This window comes from Tiliqua scincoides, chromosome 4 (genome assembly GCF_035046505.1).
Source record: "Tiliqua scincoides isolate rTilSci1 chromosome 4, rTilSci1.hap2, whole genome shotgun sequence".
In the NCBI taxonomy this organism is placed as follows: Eukaryota; Metazoa; Chordata; class Lepidosauria; order Squamata; family Scincidae; genus Tiliqua; species Tiliqua scincoides.
The window spans coordinates 155,347,066-155,364,012 of record NC_089824.1 but is presented as its reverse complement, the minus strand read 5'-3'; the positions used below and the strand labels follow the sequence as shown (position 1 = coordinate 155,364,012).

Sequence of the window (16,947 nt, the reverse complement as noted above, 5' to 3'; positions counted from 1 at the left end):
TCACAAAGACAGGAGAGTTGTGGGGTGGGGGTAGTGGGGGGAAACGTCTGTTTCCATTTGAAACTGTCAAAATTAGCATTCAGTAATTAAAAATCACACCCTTTCTCTTAATAACCTAAGCAGCATGATACAATCAGGTTGTGCCAACTCTTTAATCTAATTGACTAATTACAGATTTTAATTTAGTCAGTTACTGAACAACTGTTGACAATTTGTTTTCATTAGGGACAGACCAGGATAAATATTTAGGCTCCCCAATCACAGAAACTACAGCCTAAGCGCTTTGCCATGACCTCTGGTTTAATGCTTTCAGGGCTTTGTCAATATCAGCTTAAAAAAAAAAAAAAAAAAGGAGGGACTGCTTTCAAACAACCATCCATTCCTGAAGCTCCTGCACAACTGCTGAATGCCAAAATAATTCTCACTTTAAAGACATTAGTTCACTCAAACAACAAATCAGTGCTTGCCTCTGAAACCTTAAAGTAGCCCAACCTTATACTACAAATGTAGTTGAATGAATGTGTCCTAATGGTACATTTTTACTTTTACACATTTTACATTTACATTTTACTTTTACTTTTATTCTTATCCCTTGGGGGCTGGGAATAAGAATAGGCCCTCAGTTTGGCTGTACTTGTAGTAAGAGGGGACTAAATAGCCAACAGGTAGATGGAACTCCATAGCCTGGGAAGGCAGCTCATCTGAGAGAAGGAAAACTCTGATCCCAAACCTCCACTGCCTTGTGGCTACATCCAGTTATGGAAAAGGCTTCAGGAGTCAACCTCGAGGCAAAATCCAGAGCCGGGAGTCCCTAAGGCAGTTCATGGTTGAACACAGTCACGTTCTAGCAACTCCTGCAACGCCGCTGGAACCAACCGTATTGGCCTCTGCCTTTCCATTGGACCATTTCAGCGACGTGGAGAGGGGGGATTTGCTGCATGGGAAACAGTCTATCCTCCATACCTACTTTACCCAGGCTTCGCGCACTGGAGAGGACACTCTGTTCCAGAAGCGCGATACCATAGTCTTCCGAGACTGAAAGATGTCAACAACTTTTACACAGTAGAGTCATTATCACGCCACAGGTTTATCAGCCATGGATAAACCATTAATCATTAATGGAAAGGGAGTCAACAGAAGTTCATTTTTAAGGACCAAATTAAAATACACTTTAGTGCCTACCTTGGAATAAGTGGATTGCAAACGGTTTTTCAGGGTAAAAGTGAGAAGTCCACACATTCTCCATCTTGAGCAATGGAACTCAAGACTGGCTGACACTCACCACTGTGAACGGGCGGCCCACTATTGGGCAAATGATATCTAGTTTCAGCCTTTTTTATGTATATTGTTATTTTGTATGTATAAAATTACTCTTTGTAAGTGATTCTGACATGAATAAAGAAATACCAGGGTGAATCCTATCCTTATAGCACGCATATTTTTAAAAAAGAAAAGATACATTGAAGTTTTTTCAAGCATTATAATTTAGGCTGGTTACCCTGCAGGTCAGTTAATGACTATCTGCTCAAATAGCAATGTATCAAACAGCCTTGAATAACCACTTTTGAGCAAAACCAAAAGGGCACTTCGGACATACAGTTCTTCATTCCTATCTAAGATGGTTTCTCCTGGACAACAGAGGTGAGACTTGGAAATGCATTCTTGTGTCTGCAACCCAAATGGGGAAGGGGAAAGCCACTCATGAGCCTGTGGGGGATTAATTACACATGGCCAATTGCTCTCCTTGAGTAAATTTAAAGGAGGAATGGTAGCATCCCATTTCAAGAGTTTGTATGAAGCTATCTGATACAGAGGCAGACCCCTGATCTACCAAGCCCAGAAATGTCTCTGTTTGGCAGCTGCTCTAAGGCTTCAGACACTCTCAACTCTGCTATTTGAGATACGTCTAACTGGAGGAGCTAAGGACTGAACCCAAGACTTAACACATGAAAAAGCTTGTGCTCTACCATGAAGTCCCTGCTCTACTGCTGTTATGTTTGCTTTCAAATCAATTGACTTCAAAAACACAGCAACAGCATGGCTTTGGAAGAACTGCAACAGTGACAAGATGAAATATCTATTCTCCTGCTGCTGCTGCTTCCATCCATTCCCCCACCCCACCCCTGAGAGCTCCCTACCCCATTGGGAGCAGGTAGGAATTCAACTTCTCAATAAGAGCTGGTATGGACATCTCTGCATATGCAATTACCTCCCACACTTGTATGCTAGAAGAAGCCCATTAAGAGATTCAGATTTCATAGCCCTATTGAGGATTCACTCCAACTTTCAACCATCATCTTCATACAGAACTCAAGTAAAACCCCCACATCTACAAAAGAGAGTCTGAAGCAGCCCAAGAGAGTCCATGTTCCCGGAGCAGAAAGAACCAACTAGGAGACACAGAGAAGTTGCCCTTGGGCATCCCACCAACAACTGCCCATTTTACAAAGATGTTTGCAAGGTTCCTTACTAGAAACCTACTTCAGACTTGAACACAAGGAGATATTATTGTAAAGCACTTTGCTCATTGTTCTCATGCAAAGTAAGTGGACAAAGGAAAGACAACCAGATATTTAAAATGCCAGAGGTGGAAAAGGCCTGCACATGAATAAATCCAACACTCTGCAGTGCTGTGGATTAACAGACCTATAGGACAGACCTTTCTACCATTCCTTTATGACTGTCCCCCCAAAACAATACCTTTCTTCAGTAATTTGCTCCATTGCCCAATTGCTGTTGTTCTGAAGTCAATAATTTTTCTCATACATTTAACCTATGCATTTGATGCAGAACACATTCTCAACTCCCTTCCAAACCTTCAGCCAAACTTAACTCACTGAGCCGTGAAGTTTCCGGGTCACCTTGGCCCAGTCACTATCTCTCAGCCTAACCTACCTCACAAGGTTGTTGTGAGAACAAAAGGAACTGTGTATACACCACTGTGAGCTCCTTGGAGGGAAGGCAGCATAAAAAGGTGAAAATAAATAAAATCTTAAACTGAAAAAAAATGTTCCTCTCCAAATAAATACTTATTTATAATATTTTTATACCAATTTTCCTGACAGCTCAAAGTGGTTTACAAAGCATCAACCACACAGCTATAACAAATATAAAAGGAGCAACGATAATAAAATAGGTTAAACATCCATCACACACATACACACACACACCCAGATTTGTTCAACAAAAAGGTAGATTTTACCACCTCTCCAAAAGCTCAGGAAAGAGATAGCTTGGCTAATGTCTAGCAAGCAAAAGGCCAGAGCTCAGCTCCTTGCAGTTGCAGTCCTAACCTTCCATAAGTGCAGCTCAGATAGCCAAACTGGTCAACTCAACCTTCTATATCCTAAGCTTCTACTATATCAATATTCTACGCTTGCCCCATGAAATGGCAATTTCCCTCATTCACATCTCCCTGTGATGAAGCGAAATGAGGATAGGTTAGGTAGCAGCATGTGAAACCCTGGCCCATTCCCAATCTCTCCCCAGGTACAATCTTGTGAGGAAAATACCATTTGAACAGAACCAGTGTATTCTAAGCAGAGCTTTTCTGCTCCATTAGTTCAAACCAAAAGCTCCATATGTGCTTAGTAGATCTCCCCAGATACTCCAGAAGCCTGAAGGAAGCCACAGGGCTGCGGGCTTAAATCTGCTCTTTCCTACCTGTTTTCTCCAGAAGTCAGAACTTCAGGGATATTCCAAGCATGAACATATGTCCTCCAGCAATCTCAAGAAACATCAATTGCTAGATCTATTTCTCCATGAATCTGCCCAATACTCATTTAGATCCCACACACAACAAGTGCTTAAAAAAAATAATCCTTATCAAAGCTCTGCAGGTACTTACTTTGGCTTGCTTTAAAACCATGACCTGTTAATTGTATCAAACATCTTGCATTACGAATAATAAAGAACAGCTGCCTGTTTAGTTTCTTAATTTATTACATGCTCACTCTTCAGTTTTCTTTCCAGGCTTATTAGTCAGTGATTTCAAATGGACATAAGGGTCACCTCACACACATCACTTTTTTTGACATGGACATTTTTCTCTATGGAGAAAAATCAGTACGGGGTGGAAGTCTATTGGAAGAGGCCTCCAAAAGCAGATTTCAAGGGCAACACTAGACAAGGCGCTAAAGAAGGCCTGCAAATTAACTTCCGGGTTCAGAGATTTGGCTAATAAAAATGACAAAATTCCATAGATGGGCTCCCCTTAGTGATACATTTAGGGACAGTACTTCTCTCCTTCAATTCTATGCCTTATTCAAAAGTCTGCTCTACCACACACATTAGGGAAACAACCAATATAGGAAAGATACTACAAATTATGTCAGCTGCAACTGACTATGGCTGCAATCCTATCCACACTTTCCTGGGAGCAAGCCCCATTGACTATAATGGGACACTTCTGAGTAGACATGCATAGGATTGGGCTCCAAGTGTTACATGCTTCAAGAACAGAAAAGACCTGAAACCTTAAAGGTTGCAACCACTTCCCTCTTTCACTTAAAAAGGAAAGGAAGCCCAAAACATTGCTGCTTAAATATTAGGCCAAAATGCTATCTTGGATGAAGACATCTAGATCTCCTGCAATCTGTGATAGACAAGTGGCACTTCAACTATTCCAAACATACTCTGAAAATATGGATTACTTAATAATCCATACAACTCTTCAAAAATGCATGACAAGAAGAACCTACGCATTTCAACATCCTCAACCAGTACAGCAAATTTTTTAACTCTTCAAAATAAACACGTGACATCAAGCCAAAGGAAAAGTATACAAACATGGTTGGCAATGGATCATAAAGACTGTTAAGTGGAGCATGAGATGAATGGAGATAGAAAGTCTTCCAGATATGCTGTGGTGTGGCCATGCTTCAGCCAAGGCAAGAACAATCACAGAAATCTTTCTTCTTGGTAAGGGGAAAAAATACCCACAAGCTGTCAGGGTTCCTTAGCCACTTTCTGTTGGATTTGATCTCCACAGCCATGGCTGTGATGAGAATCTGAAACATACATGGGCTTCACTTCATGAAGGATAAAAAAAAGAAATGGATTCTTGTCACATTCTCTCAGCAATTATGGTTAAGTCAAGTAGAAAAAAATATTTATGTCACACGGAGTGCTTCTACGTAAGTGAAGCAAAGAATTCTTTCGATTATAATTAACTATTTGATACAAAACACATTTTAATGGTTTTTTTTTTAAGTCTAGTTTTGTGCAAGAAAAGTCATTTTGATGAAGCATACGAACAGATCGGGTTTGCTAGAACCTTTGAAAACCTTTCTGACTCTGTCCACCAGCCCCTCCAACCAATTCTACAGCTGCATCAAAACTTGCATTGGATTCAATGGTGCACATAAATTTTTAAACCATTTTAGTGTACAATTTTAAAATATTCAGAGAAGTTACAGGAAAAAAAAGGACTAGATATATCTGACAGAGCAGTTACTTTTTGAAGTCAACTGGTGCACTTTTTAAAAAGTTTAACTGTCACCTGTCTTGAAATCAGTTTTGAATTTTTGCACTGTCTCTCAAAGTTACACTCGGAGGAGGCAGTACAAACAGAATAATGCCACAAAAAGTATATAGCGACAGTCAACTAGATTTAAGTTCATTTTCTGTAGCTGGAGGCCAAAATCGACTAAATTGGTTCTAGTGATCAAGTTTTCTGCAATTCCCCATTCTGTGTATTAGCTATTTGACAGAAATTCACTGCGGTATTTAAACTGGCAGTCATCACAGCTAACTCAAATTGTATTGGCTTTCACAGTGTTGAAACGCTGAACTGCAATCATCAATCGGCCAATTCCAAGATAACGCGGTGGTTGAAATTCCCTGTCATGCTGTACAATTCCTTTGTAGCTCACCAGCTCAGAAGATGCACAATAAAACCTGCAACAAGAGTGTCTGGCAACACCGCCACAATGTAATATGAGTGCGCTTACGGAGGGGCTCTGCCTAGAAGCAAGATAAAGGCAACTGTGCCAACAACAGTAAACCTCTAGAGAGAGTATAACATTTTCTTTTGGAAACATACAGAAACACTGGAATTGGAAGCACATTTTGGATCTCTCCCCTCCCCCACTCCGCCCCTTGACATTTTTGCAAGTCCCAAACCATGGAAACCCCACATTAAAAGGGCCACAGTTTATCAAATTTCTATTCTGTCCAAAGACACAAGGAGAAACTAAAGTTGTGTTTTTTTTAAAGAAGGAAGTCTACTTTGTTGAAGTATACACAACTTCAAGTTATTTTATGTTTTAATAAGTAACTTAAATGTGCATTTTTAAGAAAATCTGCTGCAACCAAAATGTAAATTAGAGTACTTTCACACAATACAGAAATCAAGCTAGAAATACAAGAGGTTTCCAGGACACATAACACAAGTAAAGGTGGGGCAACAGCACAAGCCAGGCAATAGGCAGGCCCATTTTTCAATGGTCATGACTAATTTTTTTTGCATGGGCATCTCCTCACCTCCTTATCTTACCAATGTTTACTGTTTTCTGCCACAAAATTGGTCCCAGGTTCCTCCTGCGGTGAGCAGGTTTTGTGGTGTGCGGAAAAACACACATATTTGTTTAGGGATAGTTAGTGTTCAACTCACAGTGAAAGAGTTTGTCTGGTCTCAAAGCATAACTGATTATTCACCCATTGTTGACATAGTACGTTCTTAGTGCAGCTAGGAGGAATTCAGCAGACAGTGTCCCAATCTCGAGAATTCCTTTCAAAGTCAGTGCGGGTCAACTGTCTTGGAACTCTTCTGAATCGATTAAGCCACGAAAAACCAAGAAAAGCGAATATTAAAAATGTCCTTTGGGGAAATTGCTTGCTCCTCCTGCTGCTTCTATTATCATATAGTTATACTGGGAAATGAAATGGAAGTTACGCAGCATGCAAGTGCTGTTATACAGGCTGCTAATGAAGCATGGTTTCCCATTCTTTGAAGCATGTATTCCCCAAACCTACTGATCTGGAGAGATTTGCTTCTTACACATCCAAGTAGCCACACCTCAAGCATAAACAATGGGGGGAAAAAGCATGCACAGGAAATGGTGCCGGGTTTTAAATGCATTTCAACACAAGCAGAAAGTCTATCCTTTATACATAATGGGTTAGGCTCCCTCTCAGCATTAAGGAAATATTTTGGTTGCAGTACTATTATAGGAGGCAAAATATCTCACTAGCTAGTGAGTCTCAATTAGGTCAGACTTAACATTATGTGCTGGTGCTACAAGGACAAGCTTAAAAGAATCATGGGATCACACACACCACTTCTCATTCTTTCTTTCGCACACCAGGGAAACAGGACAGGACAGGGTCTTCTGCTTTCACTTAAAAACAAATCAGAGCTCTGCCATACACATGAACTCAGGGAATTGTGGATGGTTAGCTATCTATAATTAGAACAAACCAGGATGTCAAACCACATTCTGATCCTGGTTTGAGCTCCTGTCTTGTTGACAAATCAAAGATCTGAGTTCATGCATAGGCAGGAGCTGTGGTTTGTTAGTAACCAGAAGCTTGCACTTTTTTCCCCTCCCTTACACAAAGAAGGAAGAAAGGGAAACAGCAAGCCTGCAGCTCCCATAGGCTTGCTCATCTTCTGCCAAACCATGGTTTCACATTATGTCTGAATCAAACCATTGTCTCAGGCCACGTACATTGGCAGAAATAACCCAATAGCCAGCAACAGCTTAAATTACATTTTTTTTAAACCAATCATTCTAACAACCTATAACAGCAGTTTGGTTTTACCCCCATCTACCACATTTGTTGTCTCAGATCACAACTGGCATAGGCCCCTGAGCGAGAATCATTTTTAGAACATAAATAGCAATGGCTATTAACATGTTCTTGCAATCCTGTGTGTTCCTTCCAGGGTCTTTATTTAAACCTCTATACTGTGTCATTCAACATCACACAACCAACTGTCTTCTGGTCTGGTTGGGAACCTTTTCTGAATGAGTCATTCATTCATTCATTCATTAGCAGTTCAGGAGGTTTGCCAGTTAACCTGTCGGCAGGGTTTGTAAGCTACCAAGCCTCTATTGGGTCCATGGTTTGGGGAAAATAAAAGAGGAAACAGCTCCTATCTGTATATCAGGCCAGCAAGCAACTGCCCTATAATCCTAAGGCTCCGATCAGCAAGATGTTTCAGGCAAGGGCATTCTGCATTTGACACTTGGTCCAACTTCAGCACCAGATGTTCTATGCAGGGATAGTAATTTAGGAGATCAGGAAATGAGGAAGACTCTGTATTTAGTTTGGTGTTCTTTAATAGCCTCAGTACAAGCTAGAGACATGAAAGTCCTCCAACCCACTCCCATATTTGAGAAATTGTCTTTTCATCTCCACATGAAGTTATATATGCAACATCAGGCCTCCACGCCCCCTCCACTACAGAGTACACTGGAAATATACATACACACCCACAGTTCTAGCCAAAATTAAAAATTCTCTCCCGCATGATAGAAATATCTGTATTTTATCAACATGTTCATAGCCATTCTGAATCACATACCAGGTTTGTAGCAAGCAAAACAAGCTTCTGTTCTCATGCAACACATTATACACAACACATATTCTACCTTGATTGTTTGCTAAGTTCATGATGGAGTGTGCGCTACATACTCCTGTTTGGTATAGTATTAATTCTGTAAAGGGGGGGGGAACCCACAAGTATAGCTTAATAAACACATGAAGAAAGCAGCCATGTCACAAATGTATTAGCCAACTACTTTAAGACCAACAGCGCTGTACAAATAAACTGTATAATGAAATGAAGAGGGGAGGAGATCAGGGAATCTACTTATCGGTCTTCATAATAAAACTAAAAAGGTAAAGTACTTAGGACTGTTACGAAACTGTATTACACTGAGAATTAAAAAAACAATCAGGATTGTGTCTATTTGCTGTAAGCTTAAAGCAACATGTATTAAAGAAGTTTATGCGAATCATCTAATGCACTCATGCCTATTATTAGAATTATTACCAAGCTAAAAAAGATTAATTTCTCTAAATACAGTAAATCCTCAGACACTATTATAAAGCTGCTGCTAATGTAGTGTTACTGTAACTTGGATGCCAGTGCTATTCCTCTATACCTTATACTTTCCATCCAGGATCTACCAAGGACATCCTGATCTCCTCCACCAGAACTCACAGCATTCCATGTTAAGCAATGTTTCATAGAAGAATAATCTCAAGTCGGAAATAGCTACAAATTGACAGGAGATCTTTAGAAACCCAGCAATCAAACCTGGCAAGAATACAGAAGGTATCCAGTGAATCACTTGCTGCAACACATAAAGAGTAAAGTTCTAATCCTAACCAAAAATCAACCAGCATGTTAAGACCAGGGAAAGCCACATGTGTGTTGCACCAAGACATGAAGTCATAAATGTTTTTCCAGGAATCATCTAAAACCAAGCAACATTTGTGGGCCCTATACCTAAACAGGAAAGTTCATGTGGAGGGCAGCTGTCATGGCAGGAATAAAGCAAGAAGAAACTTGCCACAGCTGGGTTTTAGTCTTCTTGGTAGGAACACTACATGAGAGCTGCCAGTTAGGATTGAGAAGGGATAAGTTCTCCCTCCCTTCCAGCAGAGGCAAGGATGCAAGCTATAGAGGGTGGAGGCTCCTCACAATGGCGCAACTGCTTCAGCATAGTCTGTAACTGAGAAACTGAGCCAAGTGACTAGCAGAGAATAAACCATTGCTCTTGAACAAGATATAATAATGGTGATGGCAAAAGCCACCCAGTATCACGGGTGAGATGAGATCAGGCTTTGTCCCCAACTAAGCACTGCTTCTCTTGGGAACAGTTTCCCATTCAAGGGAAAAAGTAAATCACCACTATCAGGGACTCGCCTCAGGTAGGAGGCAGAGCAAAACTTATTTCCCATTACTGACACTGGGACTTCCAGGGTCAACATTTCTCTTCCACAGCTGTGTCCCCCCAATTGTAGCCTGTTAACTGTCTCCAATCTAAAAGTGAATTACTCAATGGATTGAGAAAACACAAAAGAGAACACAAGCAGGCCACAAAGCAGTGTACAGGTGTGATGGAAGGAAGAAAGACAGCCCCTGTACTAAGGTCAATAGGTGTCAAGTTTAAAGCCAAGGAGAGAGCTGCCACTCCCTTTGTTTTAAATAAGCTTCTGCCTAATGCAAGGGGAAAAACAAGTCAGAAAAGTAACTTCCAAGCCTGCTCACCATGGAGTAAAAGGATATCCTTAGGGACCTTGAAATACAAAATCAGATCAATGACCAGCCATCTGCCAACTTTAGGGCAACAAGAGTTCTATATTCTTGATACAGCTGCATCAGGAAGGAGTAAAATTAAACTACAGATAGTGAGATTTAACATTACATTCTCTTTTCAAAATGCATTCTAACTCAGAAGGAACTCTGCAATCAGCACATCCACAACAGATACAGAGCAACACCCATTCTGTGGGTCTCTTCATAATTCTGGCACACTAGGAAGTCAGTTTTCAAACTTTTTACAAAGAACTGTCTTCGACACCATTGGAAGAACAAGAGTTACAGCCTTGGAGGCTGAAATCCTAAGCATACTCTCTTAGGCCCAAGGGCCTAGTCACATGCCACCAAAGCAACACTGGAGCCATTTCCCTGCTATTAGTTCTTACACTGATCTAGTAACATCCACAGAAAGAAACCATAGGGAATAGGCAAACTACATGGTTCCTCCCTATGGCAGCACAGCCTTTCCTGGGAGTTGATGTACAAATAAACCATGTAAGTCATGCAACCCATGTGATTCCTCCCTGCAGAAGTTACTAAAGAAGTGCAAGCCCAAAGCAAAGGAGAAGCAGCTTCCATAACAAGTTTAACTTATGAATAAGGCGTAAGATTGATACCCATCAATGGAACTTTCCTCCCAATTTAATGTATTTAATGCTCAACTCACTTTCCATGCACATTCCTTTACCCCACCCCTGTCTTCTACCCTGCATGTTATTTTGAGCATCAATTCAATGGTAATTTGGACAAGAACCAACAGCTGACTCTTCATACATTGCAACTTGGTTCTCTACTGTTTCTGCAGTCTGCCTGAGCAGAGAAAGGTTCCAATGTAGTCAAAGTGGCAGATGCAGAAAGAAAATTCCTTATTAATAAACCTTACTTCAACCAGCCATGAAGTGCATTGTTAAAAAAAGTAAAGTAAAAAGAATCATATGCTTCTCCTTTTATGAAATATCAAAATCTACATGCTCCTGGGAATCAGTACTCTACCATCATAGGTAAGCCAGATAACACTACACATCAGAGAAGCTGACAAGTCAAAGTTTAGCTGGAACTGTACAGTACAGTTAGCTTGGGGCAATGTCCCCTCTAACAGGATAGGGTCAGTAGAAAAAGCCTCTAACATCATCCTCCTTGTAGTTCTATGGTTATTCTGAAAACATTTTGTTCTGCAGAAAAAAGCAAACTCTAGATGCTCATATCATAGAACCTGCTATTTAACCTCAGGGGCTCCAGCATTGATTTGGAGAATAAACCACGGACTCTTCCGCATCATGACAAAATAAACGCACAATCCTGAAATTCAAGGAAATCTCTGGATCCATAGCTCCTCTACAATATTTTTCCTTACTTTTTCTCCACATCTTATGCCATCTGCCCCCCCCAATTTAAAATAAAAAAAGACACAGGAAGGAAACTTTCATTTAAGTCTTAAGGAAAGGGAAGAACATTTGTACTGATATTTTGAAACAAGTTATTGGCCCTCAAAAACAACCATTTAACTAATTCTTAAATACAAGCAGGATTTAAAGAGCTTTGAGATTACAGTCTCCTTTGAAAGAAAGAGTATTTGGCTTTCAAACAGGGCTATTTGCCTATGCCACTAAGTTTGCAAACGAGATAGTAACACAGTTAGTATCATCCACTGCATCTCTTTCACTGTCCTTAGCCTGCAGACCACTTGGAAAGAGGCATGGCTACTTCATCAGATCAATATGCACCACCAAGACAACCATCTGAACTAGACTCACATAGTCTGATATTGTTCAACCAAGTCAGAATAGCTGCATTTGCTTTGGGATTCTCAACCAAAAGGATTTAAAATGTGTTACTCACGTAATCGTGAAATGCTTTTGCTTCACTCGAGTGTTCACAAGTATCTCGCCTTTCTGGAGCTGCACAGTAAAGGTCCCAAAATACACTAGATAGAAAACAGGAGAGAGAAAGGGATGTCAATGACTATTACTAGTCCATGAAACAACACACTTGATACAAACAAGCCTAACTTCTCCAACAGTTCACAGAAGCAAGGAGCGCTCAATCATCTTTAGCCCAAAAGCACCAAACCTGTCATGGGTTCCATTTAAGAGTTTCCCCCCACCCAACCAAATATTCAGCTAAAGACAACAAACATACATACTTAGAGATAAACGATGTAGTGCATACAGAGCAATGGAAAGGTGACAATCTAGCTCAACTTCTGAAAAGTGAAAAATAAGTGCAAGTTCAGCTTAAGAATGTTCAGGATGCAAGTTTTTAGAGTCTTATTTAACCCATTTCTGCCCAGCCCACAGGGGTGTACATTTGATCCCTGTTGCATATATGCAACGTTGGGCAGAAATGGCTTAACAGATCTTTCTCTTATTAAAAAGGTATGTTCACCATGCAGAGAGTTATACTATAGCACTTTGCTCCCGTGCTCAAACAGAACTTTATGTTCCGACCCTTTCCGGTGTTTTTCAACTGGTGCGCTGCAAAAGGTCTGCAGGTGTGCAGCAGCAGTTTGGAGCACAGTGGTTGAAAAACACTGACAATGTCTTCAGGATTCTGCAGCTCTGTTTTGAAGACAACTGTCTGTTACTAGAAAAAGAGCTACAAAACCCAGAAGAGTGTCCCGGAAGCGACATCACAAGAGATGAAGAACATAGAGGTCACAGTGTGTCATGAGAAGAAAAACATTGAAAATCACTGGCTTACACACTACTGCAAGTTCAACAGAGTTTTTAACCAGCCTCTCAACAGAACTGGATCTGTCCCGATTCAAGCTGCTGTGTTGCTCTATTAAACCCGACTACAACCGTCTCTGTACTTGGAGCCATCTCCTAAACCAGAGTGCAATCCATTAGAGCTGTTTCAGTTTGACATTAAATGCCATACTGTCAATACAACATTGATTTCATCCTCAGTCTCGGATGTTACACATATATAAGCATCGCCATTATTGAAGCCCCCTAGATAACCAAATTCATTGTATGCCTACATGTAAAGAGCACTCCTTTGTGCAAACTTTGAATTATTTACTATTTTAGCCTCCCAACTATTAAACAAACAAGAAAGTTTCAGGAGGCTAGTTGTCAGAAAATATTCAACCACAAGAGTGCCTCTATTTTTCTTTCTCTTGCCCTCTCGCCATCACCAAAGACCTCAGGTGCTAGTTTATGATTTGCTTCTCAGTTCTGAACAGTACTGATTACATGATATGATGCTATATAAGAAGTTCAAGCATGAAAAACCGGGCAATAATCCAGACAGAGCTGGCACATGGCAACTGGCAAATAATATTTCTCCAAAAATTCTGCGGCAGACCAAAAAGAGAGGAAAATTCAACTCATTGAACTTTCCTGTTCTATAAGTTTAGAACAAAGAAATACTTCTATGTGATACCCAACTACTTCTTACACAGTTAACTCTTACACAACACACAGAGTTAATCAGAAAATTGTGCTACCCCTTAAGCAATACATGTCCTCAACTCTCCACCACAGCCAAGGCACAACATTCATTGTAGACAAAATCCTGCACTGGGTTAGCAAACTAAACTAGCATGTCACAAGTGCATCAGGTGAAAGTAACTTCTCTTGGATCAATGGGATTTATGTTCAAGGAATGAGCTTCAGGACTGGGATACATGTTTCAGTCATCTGGTACCTTGTTGCAAAATGCACAACTGCTGCTGAATTTCCCTACAAAACATTTTGTATCAATGATACACACTGTCAAGGAGAGCTGCATACAGCGTATCAATGCCCAGTAACCTGTGAGTATGCTTAGGAGACGTGACCAAACCTTTCTTTCAGAACTTTGCAGTGAAACTAGAAATCCACCCACATGAGGAACAACACTTTTACCAAGATAATATTTCAAGAAGGCCAAGACACTTTTACAGAAACCAACCTCTGATCTAGTCTGTCACACATGCACACTTTGACATAATAAGAAGGTGGGTGGGGAAGACAAGAGAGGGAGAATGATGCAACTTAAATCTCTAAGTGCTGCATGAATCTTCCGCACATACCCTTCAAACCACGCAACCCCCCAAGTTTAAACCCACTCTGAGTCACCATCCTCAAGGGAATAAGGACTCACTTGTTCCCTCTTTACCATCCTATACAAAAGACACATGTATTTTGGATAACTTACACACAATTCCCCCCCCCCAAAAGGCAAAAGTAGTCACTTCACTGGTTTCAAGATTTTTCTTTACCTCCCCTTCATCCTCTCAAATACTTGAGGGCTTCGCTTGATCTTGCCTAGACAGACTTACGCTGCAGCTACATTAAATGTCTCAGAAACCCAAGATCAAGCCAAAACTTTTTGGGGACATTCTTCCCCACTTCTAGCCAGTTAGGCTCAGAAGTTTCTATTTCACAGAAAGAAGAAGCACACTTACCACCACCACGAATGTAAAAACCCAGGAGGTTCTCCTAGCGTGATGTTTTTTTCCCACCGGATCTGCAAACAGCAAAGCATGCAAATAGGTTATGGGAGGTACCAGGAGAAAGAGACATGCCTGCCCCTCTGACTCCCCACCCTCCCCCACTTAACCTCCCCTTTCCCCCAACAGCTTTCTGCAGCCAGCTAGCAATAAATGGCAAAAGGTGATAAAACATTCAAAATGGAGGCCATGGTGCCTGCTTCTGAAAACAAAAGGCTATCTAAAACAAGAGGCGAGGGAAGGGGATCAAAAGTAAACAGAGTCACTCACCTCTGATAAAAAGGTCTGTGCTGATTTCTGTGCTCCTACATGCAGCAAGTATTCGTAGACGTACAAAGCTAACCTGGAAGAAAGGACAGAACAAAAGTGGTGGAGAGAGAAAGACAGGCAGGCAGACTCCTGCACTGAGCAGGACTTCATGGATTGTTGTCCCACTTCCACACCTCCATCACTTCTTCTCAGGAGGAGATGAGCACAGGTTCGAACCTGATCACTTTGCTCCTGCCTCCAGGGGAAAGAGAAGCCAGCGTTCCCTCCCCATCCCACCTCAGAGATAAGTTGATAGGAGTTCAGTGCAGGAAACAAAATTTAACTTCTCCAGGCACATGCCCCATTTGCAATGCAGCATCTCCAGCCATTCGGTCTAAGCCCTTTGCAACCCACCGAGGAGCTGGGCTACTTGGGGGGGGGCGGGTCTTCTCTATTAGTGCTTGGATAGATCTGGGGAGTAGATCTGTGCGGGGGGGTGGGAGAGATCCGCTGCCCCCCCCCTCAATTCCTCTTGCCCCAAGCCCCCTGGTCTTCCCAAACTTGCAAACTCTAAAAGCCAGGTGGAAAGCGAGCAGGGCCAAGAGGAAGGTTGGTGGCGGCTGGCAGCCTGGACAAAGCCTTTCACCCCTTCTGCTTGCACAGACGGACGGACACTCCAGACAAAAGGACGCGATGCGAGCTGGCATGCCTTCCTCCTCCATCGTGCTTTTCCATCCGCCACCCTTTGCTGTTCCAACCCAGCCCCTTAATCCACACAGCCTGGTGGAGAGGAAGGGAGGGAAGGCAGGCTCTTTTATTCCCCCCCTTCCACCCCTGGATCACAACCTCCAAGCTGCCCGAGCTCCCCCAAGACAATAAAGGGACGAGGAGGAGGGCGCCTGCAGGAGGAAATCGTGCCCGGCTCCCCGGGGTCCCCTCCGCTGCCTCGGCGCTTACTTTTCCCGAGCCTGCCCATCCGAGGGCACCGCCGAGCCTTTGCCTTTGGCGAACATGGTCCGCAGTAAGGAAGAGGCGAGACCGAAGCCGCTGCCGCCTGGATCGCTCCGATGCTGTTCGGTCTCCCAAGCGTCGCTCCTTCCCCCAGCTGGGACTTGCCCGGGTCCTGCCGGCGCTGCACCACTCGCCCCGGCTGCAGCTGTCAAAGCCCCAGCCCCGGCCTCAGCCCCATCGCCCTGCCCCTGTCCTCGGCTCCGGCTTCTCTCCCAGCTGCTCCGATCGCTGCTGCTGCTGCCGCTGTGCTGTTGCTGCTGCCGCCACCGCGGCTGCCCCTGGCTCAACCGAACTGGCTACACTAGGGATGGAACGCGGAGGGCGTCAACGTTCCACAATGGATACATGCCCCGGCCAATCGGCGGCCTGCGGGGGGAAGGGCTGCTCCGCCCCTGAGCTGCAACTTTAAGGGCGCACCGAGGGAGAGGCTGGCGGCTAGCAGCAGGCGGAGGAGCTGCAATTCCGGCTGCTTCCTAAAGGGTCCCCCTGGCTGGATGGGGAGGGGCTTCCGCTCCCTCCCCTGCCCAGGGGCTGTGCTGGGACTTAGCTGCCTTCCTCAACCCAGGTACCCTCTCTCCATCCCAGCCCCACCAGCATCAACCTCTTGCTATCTCTTCCATTCACCCTTCCCCTGCACGCCTCTCAGGTGCCAGACTCGTCTCCAGGCTTCCTCCTGATTCCCATCCCATTTCCTCTCGCCCCACTGCACTTCCCCCACCCATCCCTTCTCTTACCCCCATTTTGCTGCCATGCTCTTGATCACCTTTATGCTCACCCTCCCCTTCTCTGTCCATCCAGCCACATTTCATAGTTTTCCGTCCCCGCTATCCTCTGGTCTTTTCTCTTCCCCCCCCCCATTACCTTTTACATAGTGCTTTCAGATTGAAGCCGCAGTCCTCAAGCCCCTTGACCCCAGAATACATCGGTGTGTGTACATCAGTGGAGGAAGTACTCGGCTTACGCACCGCAGCAT

At 42.9% G+C, this 16,947-nt stretch overlaps 1 protein-coding gene across 4 annotated transcripts in view; it reads right to left on the bottom strand.

Moving 5' to 3' along the window:
- Positions 1-16,261, bottom strand: part of SSBP3 (single stranded DNA binding protein 3) — a 189,607-nt gene extending 173,346 nt beyond the window's left edge. For 2 of the 4 annotated variants that reach the window (XM_066623116.1, XM_066623117.1), the window contains exons 1-4: positions 15,921-16,261; positions 14,985-15,057; positions 14,670-14,731; positions 12,116-12,200 (exon numbers count right to left, since the gene is read on the bottom strand). In XM_066623116.1, coding sequence (XP_066479213.1) covers positions 12,116-12,200; positions 14,670-14,731; positions 14,985-15,057; positions 15,921-15,976 — 276 coding nt within the window. In that variant the 5' untranslated portion in view covers positions 15,977-16,261. The remainder of the gene's footprint in view (positions 1-12,115; positions 12,201-14,669; positions 14,732-14,984; positions 15,058-15,920) is intronic. The other 2 variants (XM_066623114.1, XM_066623115.1) reach the window with 2 other exon arrangements.
- Positions 16,262-16,947: the final 686 nt, after the last annotated feature.